Source organism: Tachypleus tridentatus, chromosome 10 (assembly GCF_004210375.1).
Source record: "Tachypleus tridentatus isolate NWPU-2018 chromosome 10, ASM421037v1, whole genome shotgun sequence".
NCBI classification, from domain to species: domain Eukaryota; kingdom Metazoa; phylum Arthropoda; class Merostomata; order Xiphosura; family Limulidae; genus Tachypleus; species Tachypleus tridentatus.
In genome coordinates this window covers 76,318,830-76,341,410 of record NC_134834.1, presented here as the reverse complement: position 1 = coordinate 76,341,410, position 22,581 = coordinate 76,318,830, and the positions used below count along the sequence as shown (strand labels likewise).

At 35.1% G+C, this 22,581-nt stretch overlaps 1 protein-coding gene across 10 annotated transcripts in view; it reads left to right on the top strand.

Moving 5' to 3' along the window:
- Window positions 1-22,581, top strand: part of LOC143229625 (synaptosomal-associated protein 25-like) — a 58,175-nt gene that overhangs the window by 30,785 nt on the left and 4,809 nt on the right. For 4 of the 10 annotated variants that reach the window (XM_076462206.1, XM_076462210.1, XM_076462207.1 and 1 more), the window contains 5 exons: window positions 3,978-4,019; window positions 10,671-10,719; window positions 14,566-14,683; window positions 15,382-15,513; window positions 15,972-16,116. In XM_076462206.1, the coding sequence (XP_076318321.1) occupies window positions 3,978-4,019; window positions 10,671-10,719; window positions 14,566-14,683; window positions 15,382-15,513; window positions 15,972-16,116 (486 nt within the window). Of the gene's footprint in view, window positions 1-3,977; window positions 4,020-4,048; window positions 10,720-13,467; window positions 13,517-14,565; window positions 14,684-15,381; window positions 15,514-15,971; window positions 16,117-22,581 lie in introns of those variants that run through there. The other 6 variants (XM_076462211.1, XM_076462208.1, XM_076462205.1 and 3 more) reach the window with 3 other exon arrangements.

Here is a 22,581-nt window from a genome sequence, read left to right as displayed (position 1 = left end):
ATTTCGGGTCATTCGTCGAGCATGAGGTTCATTGAGTGGCAGCTACAGACTGCCCTTAATTTCTACTGAAGTGGACCACACCAAAACGTTTTACCTTTTTCCTCTTAAAACCGTTAACTAGCACGTTTTTTACCAGTATTCACATCAATACCGAGCTCCATCTCGGTGAATTTGTGTTTCCTGTGATCCCCAAGGCAAAGTTCTTGGGGGTTATATTTCACCGTGAGTTGACTTTGATTCGACACATCAAGCAGCCACAGGTCAAATGTAAAAGGGCACTGAACATCTTCTGGGCCCTGTCGTCCACCTCTTGGAGAGTAGATCAATGTTCTGTGCTAAAGATCTATCGTTTCCCCATTTAATCGAAACTTGACTATAGGTCTCTGGTCTATGGCTTTGCCAGGACGACTGTTTTGAAGATGTTGGACCCTGTTCAGCATCTGGAGCTTTGGCTCTGCAAGGGGGTTTTCTGCAGTTCAGAGTTTGAGACTCGTGAACCTGCTCCACATCTCTTTAATTTGTTTTTACTGTATACTTCAAAACTTCCATTTTTACCACAACATCCCATCTGAGTTGTGTTTTCCTTTCTCAGTAGGCCGTATTTTTTTCGGAATAAATGATTTGTCACTGTTCCTTTTGGTCTTCATATTCTAGTGCAGCTGGCTGAATTGGGTCTATCTTTTGATGACGTGGCTACCTCCACTTGTCAGCCCATCCTACCATGAATTATTACTCTTCCCATGTGTGACCTTTCTTTGAATCGTCTGAAGAATGCAGATACTCCAGAATGGAAGTACAGTCCTCTATTTGCTGAACATCTTTCAAATCATCCTTCCATTCCTATTTATACAAAATCAGCTGACTCTTTGGGCTCTTCCACGGTTTGTCGTGATTCAGTGGTTGAACACAGGATCCCCTCTACAGTTTTTGTGTTCACTGCCTAATTGTACGCCATTTCTCTTGCCCTGGATCACTTAGTGGCTACATGAACTGTACTATTTATACCGACTCGTTTAAACAGTTCTCTACTGGACTTGGAATCGCTTCACGCTAGTTCTCATTAACTTATCTCGTGCGTTACTGAATAGCAAGAGTGAATTAATAAATATTTATAACTAGGATAAACGATTCAGAAATGAAAAAAGGGCTCATGCACATGTTTTATTTATTGAAAATAAAATATAAAAGGAGATTACAAATTAACGAACGTTTTTGAATAAATTTAAGATATCTGCTAACAAAGACGAGAATAATTCCTTTAACTACCTGTAGTTGTAGCTAAGCTTTTAATTGCGTCTAATATTCATACAACGATGTTTCACTTGAAATGAATAATTTCATTTCGGCCGTCCATAACTATTTTTAGACTATATTTGTAATAAGACGCATTCAGGTAATTTTTTCCAAATTTTTCTGTAGGTGTTATGCACGGATATATTAGCATCATCGTAAAGATGCATTAATCCGTTTGCTCAGGCTAAAAATTACATGAGCATTCCATCACGACCATTCAGTATAAGATTGTTCCAGTATGATATTGTATCTATTACGTGAGGTAGGGAAATCCAGTGTGAATAAATGAAACAAATTGATATGAGCTGACAACGCTGTCTCTTGTATTTGTTAAAATGTGACAAAGTCATTGAAAAGGTAAGATAATCTAAGGATTGTGGACTACTGCACTATAGAACCATTTTATCATCTTGAAGTTTAGTGTTATTCTTTTGCAAATGATTATTCTCAGCACACGTTATCGGAACCAGCTGTTAAGTTTTAATTCAAATAGGTGATAAACTAGCAGAGAGAAATAAACACTATGTTAAAACTGTGTTATTTGTTCACTTTTGCTTGCGTGCTTTCCTATGCTATCAAAATAACATTTACGGAATCTGCTATTTAAGAAACTTGTCTTTTAAGACATCGGTGTACCTGACAACTATAAGTACAAAGTTTAGCCTTAAGTGTGTGTGCCTGTTATTCCTTGTCACATATGTGAGGACATGACAGATAATAAGTTATCTTTCATTTAACATATATTTAACTAAACGTATCAGAATTCTGTGCTCTTAGTATTTTGATATTTCAGATATAAAATTTATCAATTTTTCATAATAAACTCTGTATCAGTTTACTGTATTACAGTAAAGAAACTGTAATTCATAATACTAACGCTTTTTATTGTATAGTGTAAATACACTTTAAGTTATTCCCAATATAGTGTTACACAAATCCGTATGTATTTAAAAGGGCAGTGCAAAATTTAGTATCATAACAATCTTTTTTCTTCATTCTTCCTAACCTCACAAAACACCTGTCAGTGACACAGCCGCATGTCTGCGAACTTAAACGCTAGAAATCTGGTTTCGATGCCCGTAGTGTGCAGAGCACAAATGGCTCCTTGTATAGCTTTGTGCTTAATCACAAACAAAGAAATAAGTCTTTCTCTTCATCAAACAAAAATATTTGTTTTCAGACACTTCATTATTTCATCATGGACGAACAATGATTGAATCGCTTATCTTGTTTCGGCTTATAAACAAAGTCCCTGGTAGGGCAACGGTAAGTCCACAAATTAAACTTCAGATTTGATCCCCGCGGTAGATAAAGGACAGACAGCCCACTATGTAACGGATTTAATCCCCGCAGTAGATAAAGGACAAACAGCCCACTATGTAACGTTTGGCTAAAAGCAAACATGTTATAAAAAAGTAGACTCAGTTACCTGTACAAAACAGTTCGAATTATTGTTACTAATCACTTAATACGAGCTGAAATTAATACCTTTGGTTTGTTTACGGTTCCTTAGTGCACGGGATTTGGTAAAGTGTTGCCATAAATACCCTAAATATAAATTTGTTGAATTTTTTTTTGTACCTTTGGTTTCTTTAAAGTTATATCAAACTAGTTTTCCTTATTTCCATGAGGTTTACCTAACATTATGCTTCTAATTATTTATTTTTTCTATTATAGAAGGTCTAGTATGAAAAGGCAAAAGTATCTTACCCAAATTGCTGTCAGGTTTATCAAATGACAGAAACTGTTAAACTAATCAACGTATTTATCAGAAATTGATGTGTTATGGCCACCAAGTTGCATTATATTGTTTTTACTATTTCACTCTTCCTTCATTTCGAGTTGTCTTTCTCTAACAGCAGTATTTTTTTAGCTTTTCTCTAACATCATTCTCCATTTTGTGTCAAATGTGGAGAATCGTGATCAACTGAAATATGTTTATTTTGTAGTTTGTTTTAGGATGATATGATAATAGGTCCATAAAGGTCCAGATCTGTTCAGTTTTGTTTTCTTGTTTAATAACATTAGTTATATCTTATGAATTTGAATGTCATTATAAACATAATACTAAAATACAACAGGTATGTAAATTAAGCCTTTGAAGCTATGTATTTATTATTGCAAACTTACAATTGTTCCATAAAAAGTGCTGGTACTTTGTAATTTCATGTGTTTGAATTTAATGTAATTGTAAACACCATGATAATGATAAACATTTTAGTAGATGAACTGTTTTAGGAATATGCATGTGTAACAGTTACTGAAAAGTCGAGGTGAAAATACAATAAATTATACTATCATATACAGTTTATCAGCATTACCACCAACTAGTTACTGTTGTAATGGGATGTTGTCCCATGGTGGACTTCCTGCTGGCCAATAGATGAAGCCGCAGTGAAGAAATTACGAGGAATGTGGAAAGAAAAACAGCTACGGTTAACTTGTTTTTGTAATAATTTTAGGCCTATTGGTTTTCTAATATTTTAATTTTCAAGGTGTGTACAGATTTGGCAACGTTAAAGGAAAGAGAATGGTTTATTTTTTGTTCGAACTTCAATTAAGGAACAGTTATTATGACGATTCTGTCCCAGTAAACATCAGTAAATAACTGACGAAATTGTTGGTATAATGTTTTCCCTTTCGTATTAAGTATAGCTATAATGAGCTTTATTCTTTTATTTCAGTCTCTGGAATCTACGAGGCGAATGTTAACGTTATGTGAGGAAGTAAGTTTTTCATTTTTTTAAATGTAAAATATATTTTCATCTCTTGTTGCAGAAATTTTAAAAGTTAATCTTTTTTAATGTACTTGTTTAATAATTTTATTGTGATGAAATGTCCGTGATAACTTTCCATTTTAACTGTATTACAGTGTTTCATTTTCAAAATATTAAAAGCTTAATGTTTCAAATATATTCCATGAAGCTAAGATTTTGTGTGTGTGGTTATATTGTGTGGTGATCAGTAATCGTAAAAATAAGTTATATGTATTAGTAACTGTTGTTAGCTGTATTTTTAATTTATTAATTTATGTATTAGCTAGATAGTGCATAATTTTAAAATCGAGTACGTTTATGAAAATATACCTAGTACTTTTGTGAATATCACTGATCGAGAGATTTTCAAAGTGTCTCGAAACATATCTACATTATAAATACGAGAATCGGTGAATTATCGAGTCAATTACATTTGGTAGAGTACCAGTCATTAAGCGAAGTAATTGGATTCAGTGTGAATTATCGCGTGTATTCAGTTATTTGACTGATTATTCGTAAAAATTTGTTTTACTTCTGCTGAAAGTGAAAACATTATTTGTGAACTTAGGCCTACAGTTGTGTACAAGTGGTACCGATAGAAGCCTGTAGCAAACATGAAGGAAGAAATAAACTAATCTGTTGTCGTTACGTGAACTGAATTTCACATTATTTTAATGCAATACTTTAAAAGAATCTGTTCCACCAAAGAACAACGTTATCACAATAATACTTTAGTTACTTCTAAGCTGACAGATTACGTATGACTATAGTTAACTTGTAAACGTACGGAGTTTTGAATCCGTTTTGCTTCACCATATGTTAACCTAAATTAGTTTGTTATGAGTAATTATGATTTTTCGTCGAATTTATTTTTCGACATTATACAGCGGATCAAACGTTTAACGATTCTGTGTCTGTTAAAAGTTTCTTTTATGTTTCACCAGAGGTGAAATTGAAAAAAGAATCTGTAATGTAGAGGCCTAATACATTCTTTAATTGGCCATACATATCCTCTGCTGTGGCTGCAGTTTCACCTATTCACAGCCTGGGTCAGAAAACCAAAGAAATACAGCTATGCCTCTTATGATGGTGAAATGTATATAATATCTATGGGATTTTGAGTCTATTTTACTTTATCATATAGGAACCTAAATTAACCTAGGTATGTAAATAATGTTATGCAATTTGGTCTAATTCATTATTCGACATCATACAGTAGACAAACTGTTTATGATTGTATAAGAGAACCTATTGTGCTGTTTAAAATGAAAGTATCGTTTCAGTAATATTTTCTTCATTGTTAAACATACTTGTATATTTGTACTTACTGCAACAGGAATATTTCTTTATTTTATTTCTTAGATAATTAGATATCGGGTTACAGAATATTTTTGAACTCGTGAACAAACCATAAACTTAATTAAAACTAGAAGCAAATGGTATTCAAGAATTGTTCCTTGGCCCTGCCTTTTTCACCATCTGTGATAGACCATAACCCTGCAAATAAACATGGGAGATTACGTTAACTTGAAGTATTAATATAATTGTCGAAGAACTCTCATGTTGGAGAAAATTTGCTTAAACTTTCTAATGCGTAAGTGACCAAAAAAAAAAAAAAAAACTAAATAGATAAGTAAATTTAGTAAAGAAAATATTTATCATTCCCTTTATGTAATAAAAATGCCTGTCAATTATATACACGATCAGGCCTAAAATTTGTAATAGAAATCACTTAAACTGTATGAGTTCCCTCTGTCGTCCTCGTTTGTCCATGTTGGATTCAGAATCAGAGGCGAAAGACACTTCTGATTTTGACTTCGAAACGGACAGTTGCGAATAACGTGTTGGGATTTACAGTTAAAGCTATTTGTAACATAAAATTTAGGTCTATTTGTTTCTAGTATACAAGAATAAAACATACCAATGTTCTATCGAAACATGTTGTATGTTCCACCATCAATAAAAGCATTTCTTTTGTTTATAAATCGTTTGCGTATTATTAGCCTGCACGCCGTAACTCTTACGTAGATCATTATTTATTATTTGATTTATTGACATCTTTCACTGTATTTTTTAGTTTTATGCTGAAATTATTAGGGATGAATACACTCTGTGGCCACTTTATTAGGTATACCTATCTAGTATCGGGTAGGACCCCCTTTTGACTCCAGAACAGCCTGAATTAGTCGCGGCATGAAATTCAACAAGGTTTTATAAACATTCCTTAGGGATTTTGGTCCATGCTGACTCGATAGCATCATGCAGTTCCTGCAGATTTGTCGGCCACACATTCATGCTGCAAATCTCCTGTTCTACCTCATCCTAAAGGGGCTCTGTTGGATTGAGATATGTGGACAATGCAGGCCATTGGAGTACACTGAAGTCATTGTCATGTTCGTGGAGCCAGCTTGAGATGATGCATGCTTTGTGACATGGCGTATTATTCTGCTGGAACTAGCCGTTAGAAACGAGTGGCGTATGGCTATAATGAGACGTACATGGTCAGCAACAATGCTTAATTGGTATTAAGAAGCTTAATGTGTGCCAAGAAAACATAACCCACACCATTACACCACCAGCAGCCTGTACCGTTAACACAAGGCAGGATAGATCCATGGATTTATGTTGTTTACACCAAATTATGACCCTACCATCTGTATGTCGAACAAAAATCGAAACTCATTTCTTCAGTTTCGGTAATCTCGTGCCAACTGCAGACTCATCTTCCTGTCCTTGGTTGACAGGAGTAGAATCCAGCATGGTCTTCTGCTGTTGTAATCCATCCGCTTCAAGGTTCGATACGTTGTGCGTTCTGCACACAACTGTTGTAAAGGGTGGTTATTTGTGTATTTGTGACCTTCCTCTCAGCTTGAATGAGACTGATCATTTTCCTCTGACCTCTCTCATTAACAAGGTGTTTTCGCCCACAGAATTGCAGCTCACTAGATGTTTTTTGTTCTTCGTACCATTCTATCTAAACTCAAGAAACTGTAGTACGTGAAATTCCAGGAGGTTAGCAGTTCCTGAGATGCTGGAACCACCACGTCTGGCATCATTCGACCGTCAAAGTCGCTTATATCACGTATCTTCCCCATACTAATGTTTGGTCGTACAACAACTGTACGTCTTGACCATGTCTGCATGCTTTATATATTGAGTTGCATCTGCAGGATTCGCTGTTTGGCTATTTGCGTTAAAGAGCAGGTGTACTTAAAAATTGGCCGCTGAGTGTGTGTCATAGTCGGGAAACATAATTCAGTAATGTCTGGGGCAAGTATCACCGCACTGTCTTTTGAATAAATGTATATGCCACTCTCTTGCGTTGTACCTACAGAAAACATTTGGAAATTTTCCTCAACTAAGGATATCTTCTAGTAGAAATTCCCCAATGATTTTCTAACGGCGGTTAAATACGTGAAGGGTTTATTTTCTTGTTTAATACCATGAACCCGGAGAACGCGGTGAACCACCCTTCGTTTTAGACTCTGTCTGCGGCTAAGTGGTTGGTCAGAGGAAAATTATAAGGAACATTTTATTTAACTGGTTTGAATTGAAAGCTTGCATTCAAACAATTACCGAAATAATTTATGTTTATTCTATCCGTTGTAAGGCAAGGTATGACCAGGTGGATTTAGGCGTTCGACTCGTAATCTTAGGGTCGCGGGTTTGAATCCCTGTCGCACCAAGCATGCTCGCCCTTTGAGCCGTGGGAGGATTATAATGTTACGGTCAATCCCACTATTCGTTGGTAAAAGATTAACCCAAGAGTTGGTAGTTAGGGGGGGTGATGACTAGCTACCTTTTCTCTAGACTTACACTGCAAAATTAGGAGCAACTAGCGCAGATAGTCCTTGAGTAGCTTTGCGCGAAATTCAAAACAAAACAAACAAATCTATCCGTTGTAGCTGCGTTTGAGACCGTGAATTCAATGTTTAAGGTAATATGCTAACTCAGCCGAAATGTACCAAATACTGTTCTTGATAAAAATTTGAAATCCAGTGTGTGATGTTTATAAATGTTATTCCCAGTTTCAAATATTGATTACGGTGCTAATTTCTAAGTGATTGCAATAGGCTCCGGAAGAAACATCTTGAAATAACTTATCTGTTATTAATGTCGTAAAATATTGTGACAAAAGTGTCATACAAGAAGTAGTTGAGTGTATGTGTGTTAATATTACAGCAAAGCCACATCGGGCTATCTGCTGAGCCCACCCAGGGGAATCGAACCCCTGATTTTAGCGTTGTAAATCCGGAGACTTACCACTGCACTAGTGGGGAACAGAAGTAGTTGAACAAGTGGGAAAAAAAAATTTGCCTGATGCAATAAAATATTTTGAAAAATACATATTACAACGTCCTGAAAAAGTTTTAAGTCAAGCTACTCGTTCTAATGTTATCGAACTACAATTTCGAAGCCTCGTTACTTATAATGTTGAAGAACAGCACAGAAAAGTATTTGATGTTGATTGGAGTGAAGAAAGTGCTTTTGAAGAAAAAATTCCAAATAATGCTGTCGAGTTCTGGACTGCAGTTTTGAAGTTCAAAATCAACAGAAGAGAACCCGTTTGTGCAGGGGCGTAGATTTTTTACACCCGATGGTGGTAATGATACTTGCAACCACTTATGTGGACTGTTCAATTTGCAAATTGGTAATCTCTGATTGCGTGAACCTGAAAACTGTAAACATGCAGTCCCAGGGTAATCTTGTTGCCAGGATACTTGCATGTATTCTTAGGCCTACTGACTGATACGAACTATCGCTTAGATCGAAAAAGTCAGAAGTACGCCTATGTTAAAGATGTACATTTCGGCTACTGAAAAGCCTACATCTAGGCCTAGTTATGTAATTCGATTGGTAAGAACACGAGAATCACAAGAACAAACACACAATTTGTAGGCCTGTGATGTAATAAAACAATTCAACAGACAAAACTGTAGGGGGGGGGATAATTGTATGCAACATACCCCCACCTAAAATGAAGGAGGGGATGTATACCCCCCCCCCCAGGATCTACGTCCCTGCGTTTGTGAAGAATTGGCAATTATGTATCATACTGTCTTGTCGTAACTTGTAACGACCTCAAGAAGTGCCATGTTGATGTACATTTTATTCTTAAGTTGCTGGTATAAAAACGAAAAGTCGTAATCGAATTAGTTCGACAATGCTAGAAATAATTTTAAGAGTCAGATCTAAATTGCAATTAAAGGGAATTTGCTGCAGTGATTTTAAAGCAACCAATACCATGTTTGCAAAGTTTACGTCTGAAATATAATGAAAATAGCAGATTGGGATTTGATGAAAATGCAACGTCAATTAACATTAGATGAATTTAAGGTAAGTTTTGTATAAATAAAACATAAAAGTTTACAAGTAATAACACACAGTATTTTCTCAATTTACGAATACGATGAGGACGCTCAAATAGAATTTCGTTTGGGAAGTGCGTAATTCAGCAGTTCGTGAAGCGAGGAATGTCTGTATTTGTTTATTAATTGAAATAAACATTATCCATCATATCATAATATAACTCATTTATTCTTTTAGTGATGTAGTTCTATGGCGTTCCTACAATCGATTTTCGCCACTTTTCTACTAAACAGCTAGTAACGCAACACTAATTTGTATACTTACAGTCGTAATTAATTACAGTACTCGCACATTCAGTATTGTAAGGTTTTAAATTTTGCAGCCAGTTAGGCTTTATCAGAAATTTGTTTGACTATGTTGGCCGTATCTAACAGAAAAACGACCGAATTGGAGAAATATTATCTGGGAACACTGAAAGTTTGTAGTGTAATTTTGAAAGAGTAAGCTATCTGTACAGACATTTCTGAATGACTCTCTAAAACTCTGACATATTACACTATTTACTAAAATTATTGATAATTCTTTGACAAGTACTCGTAGTTTTAACATTTTATTAATTTAATTAAAACGTTTATTTAAATCGTAACGTGAAACAAAACCAGAAGTAACACGTACTCTTTCCAACTGCACCTAAAGTGTGATAGAATTGTTTGTTATTTAGTATCGCAGGGGACTAAAGTTCATTTTAAACCAACTTCATAGAGAACAGGCAGATAAGAGTAATTCAGTTGTACATTATTTGAAGAGTGGGAAAATAATCAATGTTTGAAAACAAAGTTGGAACTATTTCATTATATTTTGTTAGCATTAAACAGTACAAGTTTCGTTTTGATTTTGTCGTGCCAGAATTGAATATTATAAGGGTGGCACGTGACAGAGTTGATGCCTTAGAAAATTATTAAAAACCGGTTAATCTAATTAAAGAAGCATGATCTTCATAATATAAGTTTTGAACTTTACTGACAGGAAAACAAGCAAAACTTCTCTCTAAATTCTTGTTTAATTGTAAATACTTGATTAATTGAATTGATTATTATTTGCTAAAAACAAATTCGTGGTTGGAATTGGTGGGAAACGTATTTATTATGATACACTACATTTTCAGAAACTTTTAGAATTTTAAAATTTAGATGATCTTCATTAGTGTTGGACTTATTTATTTTTTGAGAAAAAATCTTTACATTTAAGCCCGTTTTCCATTCTTTTTTCAATGGAAAAATTATTTTGTTCTTTTAATGCTTCAAATCTCAGAGTAAAGAAGCAGGGATTCGAACTTTAGTGGCTCTTGATGACCAAGGAGGTAAGAAAAACACTCAACATGTGTTCCTCTTATTACAAGAATCAACATTTTTCTAGAATTAGTTAACTCCAGCATTGTACTTATGGTTTTCATTTTAGAACATTTTTTCATATGACATGATAGATTCTGAAGACTATTAACACAATCTATCTAGATTATTGCAGTATTAACACATTGAGGACAAGTTGCGAGTTTACTCGTGTTTTGTACACAGCATCAAAGGAGTTGGACATGTTTTGTTTGTTTATTATTATGCACAGGTATCTAAACCCAGTTTCTAGCAGTACAAGTCAGCAGATATATCACTGTTTCACTTAGGAGCAACATGTTTTATTCTGTTTCAGACAATTATAATTTTTCTGATTCTTGCTTACAATACCCATATTTCTTTTTAAATAGCTATTTGTAGAAACAGTGTGTTGGGTGAAGGTGAGATAATTACTGAACTATTTGATGATAATTAGTCAGATCTTCCAAGTGATGATGAAGATTCTGATGTGAAGATATTTATGGATCATTTTGGCTTATTCTAGTCACAGTGAAGTTGTTTGACCCACAAATTGTTTTTGTGTTCTCAACTGATTCTGAATCAGAAAGTGATGATGATTCTACAGATGATCCTATTAGTGATTTGTTTTCCTCTTGTGATAATAATAATTGGTCAGAAATAGATATTCCATCAAACTTGGAAATGTTTGAAGAAAATCCAGGGGTCACTCTAATCCCATCCAAACCAGAGAGTATTGCAGCCTTGATAAGTCTAGTGTTTGGTGATGACTTTTTTTATATGTTTTGTCAGGAAATGTGTACTTGCCATAACCAAACTGCAGAGAAACATAAAATGTTATCTAAAGAACTTCAGTGGTGTGAAGTTACACCTACAGACACAAGGAAATTCCTAGGCCTTATGTTACTAATGGATAAGACAATGAAATATATCTGGAAAGATTATTGGTCAACAGATCTTTTTTTGATTAGCCCAGTATTTTTGCAGATAGTGAGGTGAAGCAGAAGTGATCAAATTTACACATTTAGGAATTTCAATTATAATCAGAAAATGGATAAGTCTTTAGGCAGGCTCTTCAAAATTCAACCTGTACTGGATTATTTCCTCAGTAAAATCAGGGGCTCTACAAACCAAAACAGTAGTTGTCATTGGATGAGGACATGATTCCTTGGAGAGGATGTCTAAAATTCTGAACCTACATCCCTGCAAAAAGTGTAAAATATGGCCTGCTGGTGAGAAATGACATTATAAATTCTATTGTTTTTATGTTTGCATATTAAAATATATTTGTGTTGAAAAAAGTAAAATTTTGTTTGTATCAATCTTGTGGCAAATAACATAAATTTAATACATATTAGCATTTAATTAATTACTAAATTCAATTTCCAGTTACTTGAAGTAGTATTAGAACTTACATAATATAATAAATTGGAGATTTGTCAAAAAAAAAAAAAAGAACGTAACAGTGTATACCAGAACAATTATTACAACAGAACTTTGATTGCAAACCTGTTCCTGGAACATGAAACAAGAGTCTGCAAAAGAATTAGAGTTAATAGAGAGTTGAGGCCAAACCTGAAGCTTTAACAATGAAAAAAAGATGAAACAGCTCTCTGTGAAAAAAGTGATATTCTCATTTTCATATGGAAAGACAAGAGAGAAGTGACAATTGTTTCAACCACCCATGACTCATCTGTTTCTACTACAGCAAAGAAAAATAAAATAACTGAAGAAGAAATAAAAAAAACCTGTGTATGTTCTCCAATACAGTGTCTAGATGAAAGGTGTTGATCATGCTAGTTAGTACCTCTCATACTATGTTACTCTCAGAAAAAAACTGAAATAAACACAAAAGGTAGTACATCATCTGACAAACAAATTGCAGTCTTTTCAATTTATATCTACTCTATAAAGTCCTGAGTTAACAGAAAAAATAAAATATAAGCAGTTCCTTCTCTTTGTGGCAAGAGAATGGATTACTGACAAAGAGAAAGAAGGCTCACTTGGAACTAGAAAGGAATGCACCTGGTCCATCATCTGAAGGTACAAGGAGAGACCCCTTTAAGGATCCTTCAAGAAGACTGTCTGGTGACATGAAAGAGCATGTTCATGTGTCATATTACCTAGTGGCAAAAATAAATTTTTCTCTCAGAGCGTGCAGAGTTTGTATTGCATATGGAAAAAGAAGTGAAATATGATACATATGCTAGTTTTGTTTGGTTCCATTCCACATTGGAAAATTTTTCAAGATACTTTGCTTGAAATATTTACTAGGTGTCCTCATATGCATATTCTGCTAGTTTCTATTAAATAGAAAGTATAATAGAATTATGAACAAAATAAAACACATCTGGCTCAACATTTTAATAAATGACACCCGAAGATGCTCTGCACAAAACATGAGTAAACTTATGACCTGTGGTATGATCATTTTTATATAAAATTTCGTTATTTCATCTCTGTAATTTGATTTTATTAACTACTTCAAAATGGTATGGTTAGTTGAATTGTGTTGCTTGAACTTTTTATCTTGACAGAAAATACACTGTCATACACTGGATGATATGAGCAAACATGATCTTTGTATTGAATAAAAAAAATCTCTTCTTTGTTGGAGGTACTGCATAAGAATGTTTAAGCATACTTTTGGCTTTCTATTTTTTTGCCTAATTACTGCATGGCAAAATGCATTTTTATCTTTGGTTGATCATATTTTGCTTATTTCTTTTTTCATTATGAAGAGTGAAGATCTAGGAATAAAAACTATGGTTATGTTGGATAAACAAGGGGGTAAGGCTTTGTTTTTAACACAGACACCCTTTATACATGCTTAATATATGTATATGTAGAAGAAACCTCAGAAAAGTAGTTACCCTAATAACAAGTTAAGCAATAAAATAATAAAGCAAATAATAAAAGTTTCTTATAACATGCTTTAGTTTGAAAATAAATTTTTGTCCTTTGTTCTTTTTGTTGTTTTTTTACCATGTTTTAATTTTTTTCCTTACAATATTATATGTCACTCAATTTTAGGACTATCTACCAATGGATTCAGTATTCCAAGTTCATTCATTCCTCTATTCAAAGCAAAACTTGTGTTTAAAAAAAAGGAAAGAGATAAAGATATAATTTATACTTATTAGATTTCCAGGATATGGAATTATTATATGTAATATTTAATAATAGTTTTGTAAGTGTGAAAATAAAAAACAGGGATTCAGGGATTTATTATTGGACATTAAATGTTTCTTTATAACAAAGAAATTATACCATTGTCAGTTATCTGTTTTCATATATACTGTGTGTGGCATTTTATATAAACTGTATATATTTTATCAGGACTTTAAAATACTTGTGAAACATTGAATGTTTTATAAACCAGCTGTCTAAAATGTGCATTGAAACTGTGTTTCACTAAACCATTAAAGAAATTCAATGATTTGTCACCTTGAAGATTGATGCTAAGTGAAATAGGAACTTTCAGAAAAACTTGGTTTTAATAGATATATGATAAAGCACAGAAAATACACAAGTTTGTGTTTTTTAATTATAACAGATTTTAGTAAGTGGATTGTTCTGTATTAAATATGAAACAATTATTATTTTATGATAAAATATTTGTTTCTCATTCATTGGTGTTCTATTAGTTTTCAAAATATACACTTTATCTTTGATGAGATAATAAGGCATTGAAAGTTAACTAAAGTGTATATACTTAGATAACTTTAACCACTGAAAAAAAATTCAACTCTTATACTTAGCCCAGAATTAATATTTATGGGAGTTTGTTTGTTAGTAAACATCTATGATTTATATCTGATATAATTATATCCATCTAGAACAAATAGATAGGGTTGAGGAAGACATGGACAAAATCAATGCAGATATGAAAGAAGCTGAAAAGAATTTAACAGGAATGGATAAATGTTGTGGTTTATGTGTTTGCCCCTGTAACAAGTAAGTGGTGTCAATACTAGGGTCAGTCACTTGTTTTCTTAAGTATTAATAGTGTAAAACTTTAAAATGTAGTCACTAATGTGCAGTTTATGCTAGTGTCATTTAAGCTTTTCTCTTTTAAGCAGGAGAAGAATATAGTTAACATTAAAGTGCTTAATTTTTTATTTATATATTTTTTAGACATTGTTTATTTACTTCTGTATGCCTTGGTCCAGGTATTAAAGAAGGCATGATTCTACAGACTTCCAAAAAAGAAATAATCAAAAGTAATATTGTGAAACAGAGCAGTTGTAAACAGTATTAAATAAATACACTAAGGTGATAAGTTTATGACAACTTCAGGAAAGATTTCTTTTCCAAATGTTTTGCAGTTGTCATTGACCAACAGGATTGTTTCTGGCATGAAATGTTGGCAAGTAAATAAATTACAACCACAGTTTTAACAGCAATTTTTCTCTTAGTTTTTCTTTTATATATATAAACAGTATAATGTACACATGGTTGTAATACAGAGGTAATATTTTTGTTTATTCTAAAATTTTGATCATAGAAAAACAATTTATCCACATATTTCATGAGAATAAGGTTCAGCTTCATGGAACATTCTTTGCAAAAGGTGCCAATTGTTAAGTTTATTTTGTTTTTTTTGGTCATTTTATCCCAACTTTCTGTCAAGTGGTTTATATATTATAAAATAGGATCAAAATGTTTCAAGAAGACTGTGGTACATGGAAAGGTAATGAAGATGGACAGGTGATGAGCAGCCAACCAGCAAGAGTTGTTGTGGACAACAGGAATGGTTCAGGTCCCACAGGAGGTTATATAACAAAGTAATACAAACCTTTTCTTTATACTGTGTTGTTGAGTACAGTAATAAAAGATCAAGATATTTATATCTAGAATGAAGATTTTTAGTGTTATGGACTTTTCTATTTGTGCAAAATTAAACATTTTTCCTAGTTGTTAGGACAAAATGTATCAGTAAATTGTAGAATATGTATTTTTAATTGTAGTTCTGTTGTATTTATCTAATATCTTAAACTAACAGTTGTCTATGCACTTATATTATAAGGAATTAATACATCAGAAAGAGCAGACTGTTTTTTACCATACCTATAGAAATTCTACTTATATTACATAGTCCTTTATAGTTATTTCAACTACCTACAGCAATTTGAGCATTTGTGTCGATACTGAAAACAGATCCTGTGAGAGGTGCCTTTTAATACAAAATTTAATATAATATAAGGATCCAAAGTCATAATAATACTTAACTTTTTTTTTCCAGGATAACTAATGATGCTCATGAAGAAGAGATGGAGGAAAACATGCAGCAGGTGGGCACAATTGTTGGAAACCTTCGAAATATGGCAATTGACATGGGAAATGAAATTGAATCTCAGAACCGTCAGTTAACGAGGATCAACCAAAAGGTAAGTTAATCTTGATCAAGTAAGTTTTCTTGGGAAGTTATTGTGGTATATAAAGAGATGATAACTCGTAAAGTGTGTTATTTATTGTTTTAAAGAAGTGATTTTCTCATTAATATTTCATTACCATGCAGTGGTAATTTAGCTTTGTTGCTTTTTTACACTCTTGTTTTGTGAACTACTTGGATGTAGAATGTAAATATTAGAGTAAAGAATACACAATAATACTATTTATTATTTGAATCAAGTCTTTCTGAAATACAAGTACGTCCTTTCTGTTTCAGGTGTTTTTACCTTTAAAAAAGAAAACTAATATTTTTAATTGACTGTATTTATTCAAAATATGTTACATAAATGTAGAAAAATAGGTATTTTTTATTTTCCAAATTAAATGACTTTTTTCCCCCATTAAGTGCAGTATTTTCTATGCCTAAAAGTATTTCTTTCAAGCTAACTGTGTATTTAATTTGGAATAGTTACGCTTTATTTTTGAAAATTAAACTCCTCTGATTTCACGTATTTCTTGTTACACACATTACATATCTCTTGAAACTATGTTTTGTTTTTTTTCACTTTATATCCACTCCCTCAATGGCACAGCATCTGCAGACCTGTGAAGGGGAGAGGGGATCCTGGTGGTTGAGGGGTCCAACCCTAACACAACACTTTGGCCTTGAATTCCTGTAGACAGGCGGCTTTGGAGTTGGCCCCCTTTGGATCAGTCGGCTGGTCCACTTGGGCTAGGGTCAACCAAGAACCAGTGTTGGATGTTCTTAACAGGTGTTGTGGACATTGTATCTGATGCTGGTGTTTGGGTATAGTGCTCATGAAACCATGGAGTTGCTGCAGTGTCCTTGTTTGGCATTGTAGTGAGTCCTCTTGTAGGGCTCCATGGTGGGTGGGGTCAGTGGGCACTGAAATATTCTTTTTTTTATTATTGATCTTCCAAATAAAAATTTAAATAAAATAGTGAAAAAAAAGTTCATAGGAAAACGACCATGTCTTGAAGATTCTGAGCAGCAATCTTCAACATCTGTAACACCTGTTGTACCTCATTTTCTTATACTTTATTCTCTTTCAGACAAACACTTAGGGCAAATGATCCCTTTTTCATTGAGAAGGAACTAGAGGGACTTGATGGCTCTCCAAAGTTAGTAAAGAAGCTTCGACTCAACTCACAAAGATGGAATTATGTTGCCGACCAGTGTCCTTTTTCTGACATTTATATGTGAACGTCCACTTCCCACCATTAAGGCAGAATATCTTAATTGCAGGTTATGGCCATACATACCAAACCCTCTCGGATGTTTCCAGTGTCAACTGTTAGGTCACTCAAAGACGTCATGTCTTGGTTCCTTGACGTATCCTCATTGTGGTGGCAAGGACCATGATGCCTATGAGTGTGAAATGGACCCTCATTGAGTCAGTTGCAATGGGTCTTACCCTTCCTACTTTTGTTCTTGCCCTAAATGATTGGAAGAAAAGGAGGTACAGCATTTGAAAATGATTCATAACATTGCTTACCCTGAGGATCAAAAGTTGCTGTTCACCACTTCATCTTGGACATATACTGCTGCACTTCATTGGGAGTGCAGATGGATTTCTCTGTGCTTCCAAAAGAATTTTTTTCAAAACAAATGAAAAGTCTTTTGAACTCCATGGTTAAAAAAGTTGATGAATCAATTTCAACACCCATCTCTGTCCATCACATACATTCCAGCAAATCCCAAGATCCACTTCCTTTGGTTCCGCATATGGGCATTTCCTTGGGTACATCTTCCCCCACATCAAGATGGAAAACGATCATTCATTCATGTCCTCAGTTGCTGGAATTATCTTCCAACAGTAAATACCTATTAAATCAACCCAGGGCAGATCCATGGAGGTTGATAGACCCTCCTCAAGTAAAGACAGTAAAGAAGAAAGATGGTGTCATAAACAGAGAGGTTCTCCACCCAGTTTGCCAACACACAAGTAAAAATGGCCACCTTAGTACAATGGAACTGTTGACTTTTACATTCTAATTTGGATAGCATCAAAACACTGATTGCTTTCTACCATCCTGTATGTCTTTCCTTACAGGAAACATTTCTGAAACCTGCCGATACAGTCACCTTCCAGCAGTTTTCTTTGTACAGAAATGGCAGGCTGTGTGACAGATGAGTGCATGGAGGGGTGGCAGTGTTGGTTGATCAGCACGTGCCCACCCTGTCTTTGCCACACGACACACCCTTGGAAGCTGTAGCCATCCGTGTTTTCTTGGGTTGTACTATCACTGTTTGTTCTCTCTACCTATTGCCTGGAGAGAGCTATGATCAATCAGACCTTGATGTTCTCACTGAGCAGCTGCTGTCTTCCTTTTTAATGCTGGGGAACTTTAATGGACATCATTTCCCCTCTGGGGAAGTGCTGATATTGATAGGAGGGGTTGCTCCATAGAGCGTATGCTCTCAGATCATGATCTTTCTCTTTTCAGTAGCAGTTATTCTACTTATTTTCATGCATCAAGTCAGTCCTTTACTGCTATTGATGTCTCACTTTGCTCCCCTTCACTATTTTCTCATTTTTCATGGAGGGTTGACAATAATCCATGAGGCAGTGATCATTTTCCTATAATTTGGAGAGAGACTGGCTGTGGTTGATGCCACCCAACCTGTGTGCCCTGGTGGAAGCTGTATCAAGGAAACTGGCCCTCTTTCAGTTCTCTCGCAGAAGTTAATCCTGCCATTGTCTGTAAGCCATCAATAGACAACTGTGCAGCAGTATTGACTGACTGTATTGTACAAGCAGCTGCTCAATGTATTCCTAAAACCTCAGCACGTTTTCCACAATATCCTCGTCCATGGTGGAATCCTGCCTGCCATGTGGTACGGAAGGCTCAAACACGGACCTGGGATACTTTTTGTAGGTATCTCACACTCTCACACTGCATCGCTTTCCAGCAGGTCCATGCACATGCTTGGTGGGTAAGACATCAAAGCCAGAAAGAATCTTGGATTAAGTTCACCAACAGCATATCTTCTTCCACCATTTCCAAAGTCATATGGGACAAGATTCGAAAGGTCAGGGCAATATAATTCTGTCCCTTTCCCAATCTTGCTCTCTGATGGCCAGTAAGTAGCTGATACCCGGATAATCGTCGATACACCAGGTGAAAACTTTTGCCGGGTATCTAGTACTTCTGCCTCTTCCTACATCTTCTTGGACATCAAGACTCATGTAGAGTAATCACCTCTTTCCTTTTGAGTTGATTGTCTCTATAACTGTAATTGTCTCTTTACACTGGTGGAACTCATACTGGCCCTTCATTGGTCTGGCAGTACATCGGTTGGACCTGATGATGTACACTATGAAATGCTGCACCATCTATCTCCCACTTCTTTTGCTATTCTTCTGATTTTTTTTAACCAGATCTGGCAGGAGAATGTTTTTCCTGGTGCCTGGTACCAGACTATTGACCTACCTTTCTCTAAGCCTGGGAAGGATCCCAAGATTCCTTCAAACTACCGTCCAATTGCTTTGACAAGCTGTCTCTTCAACGATGGTTAATGCTTATCTTGTTTGGTTCCTCAGATCAAACAACCTCCTCTTGCCCAGGCAGTGTGGGTTCTGATGACAGCACTCCACCATGGATCACTTGATTCGACTTGAAACGTCAATCAGAGAAGCCTTTCTCTAATTACAACATCTTGTATCAATATTCTTTGACATTGAGAAGGCTTATGATACAACCTGGAGGTATGGGATTTTGCAAGACCACCATATATATGGGTTATGTAGCTATTTGCCCATTTTTATTAAAAAGTTTTTAATGGACAGGAGATTCCAAGTTCATGTGGGTTCGACACTTTCCCGTTCTTTTCCACAGGAACTTGGAGTCTCTCAGGGATGTGTTTTGAGTGTGACACTTTTCAGTATAAAGATTAATGTCATCACTAAACAACTCCCTCTTACTGTTGCAAAGAGGCTTTATATTGACGATTTTCAAGATCTCGTGTTAGTCGTCGAACATAAAGTATATTGAGCAGCAGATACAGACTGGTTTCAATCGTTTACTGAAGTGGACCACAACAAACGACTTTAACTGTTCTCTCTCTAAAACTGTATGCGTGCACTTTTGCCACCAACAGGGTATTTATCCCAATTCTGAACTCCATATCAGTGAAGTTGTTCTGCCTGTGGTCCCTGAGACAGAGTTCTTGGGACTTATCATTGATCGTAAGCTGACCTTTATACCACACATCAAGCAGCTACAGGTCAAATGTACAAGAGCACTGAACATCCTCTGTGTCTTCTCTTGCACCACTTGGGAAGAGGATTGATGTTCTATACTAAAGATATATTGTGCTCTTATTCGATTGAAACTCGACTATGTTTCACTGGTCTATGGCTCTGCCAGGACCTCAGCTTTAAAGATGCTGGACCCCATTCGTCATCAAGGACTTTGGCTCTGCACTTCGGCTTTCCACACTTCAACAGTTCAGAGCTTATACACAGAGTCTCATGAATCTTCTTTGCACCTCTGCCATTTGCAACTGTCTTTTATATATGCTTTGAAACTTACCAGAGCATCCCAACTGGGGTTGTGTTTTCCTTCCTTGGTGGGCCATACTTTTTCAGAACAGACAACCTGCCATTACTCCTTTTGACTTTCGTATCCATGTGCAGTTGGATGAATTGGGTCTGTCCTTGGGTAACACTGCTGCATCCACTGGTCGGCCCATCCCTCTATGGCTTTTTACAGTCCCCAAATGTTACCTATCTTTAAGTCATCTGAGAAAAACATACACTCCTGATTGGCAATACTCACTGTTATTTGTTGAACATCTTTCAAACCATCCTTCCATTCCTATTTATACAGGTGATTCAAAATCAGGTGACTGTGTGGGCTCTGCCATGGTTGTCGTGGTTCAGTGGTTGCACACAGAATTCCCTCTACAGCTTCTGTGTTCACTGCTGAACTGTATGACATTTCTCTTGCCCTGGATCACATAGAAACTAAGCAGTACTCAAACTGCATTATTTATACTGTCTTGGTTAGTTCTGTACTGGCCCTGGAATTGCTTCACATTAGTTCACATCCTGTTCTTGACGATATTCAAACCCGACTGGCCCATTTCTCTTTAATATCTACTTCTATCCAGTTTTTCTGGATATCACGTTGGTATTCACAGGATCAAGCTTGCCAACACTGCAGCTAAATCTGTCTGCTCTGGTGCTATCACTACTGTGCCTATTCCATACATGGACTATGGTCCTGTATTCAAGGCTCGGCTCTGTGCCAGCTGACAGTCGACTTGGAGTGAGCAACGTGAAAACATGCTTTCCCAAATAAAACCCTATATTGGACTTTGGCCATCTTGGTTCCGTAAGGATTGGAAAGAGGAAGTTATTCTAACTAGACTATGCACAGTTTTTTGGTCACAGTTTTTTAACTCATTGTTTTCTTTTATCTGGAACTGATGTACCAGTGTGTAGTCTGTGTGACACTCAGGTCACAGTAAGTCATATTTTAGTCTTGCCATCATTATGACTCTCAACGACAGCACCATTTTAAACATGTTCTGTTCCAAGGTTTATCCATAACGTTAGTGTTATTGGTGATGGTGATGCTGGTGGACACCTTGGAAATGTTTTTAGTTTTTTAAAGGCCATTAATAATTTTAATGCCACTTAAGTTTTTTAATTTGTACATTAGGCCTTTTTCAATGTGAGTCCTTTTTAAGAATCACAGTCCATCTAGTTGGATTTGAAATTAGAAAATGGCTGTAACATCAAATAACTCGAAATCAATACTGGAAAAGCCAACTTCAGGTGACTAAAGCTGCTGTTTGAACTGTTTGTTAGTCATCCTTGTTAGTTATTATTAAAAATCTGCTACAAGTTTTTAAAACTTTTATTACTTTACTTTTGAAAATGGTCATAAAGTAAAATAACTCAGAACCAGGACTGGAAAGGCCAGCTTCAGGTGGCTGACAGTTATTTTTATGCTTACCTGTTTGTCTTCCTGGTGAGTTATGATAATTACATTTATGCTACAGAAAGTCCTTAACAACTTGTATCACTGTAGTTTTTCTCTTAACACTGTATACTAGATGTAAATATTGGTTTTCTGCTATTAGTTTTTTTTTAAACTTTGTTTTGTTTTACCTTAGAGCCCTTTTAGGAATTTTACTAAATTCACTTTAATTTTAACTTTTTACCGAATGTTTGGTGCAGATAGCCTAGCTGCATTGTGCCATAAAACACCAAATCAACCAATCAACTACAAAAACACACACACACACTTCACATCCAACTTGGAAATTGTTACTAAATTTTTAAACTTTTACTTTGTAGCACTTTTAGGTCTATTAAGTTTAAAAGACAATTTAATTATAACCATAGAATTTTGCCTTTGTTTTTTTAACTCTTCTAAGCAGAGTTAATTGTGAAAAGTGCAAACAAGAAGACCTATAATTTAATGAG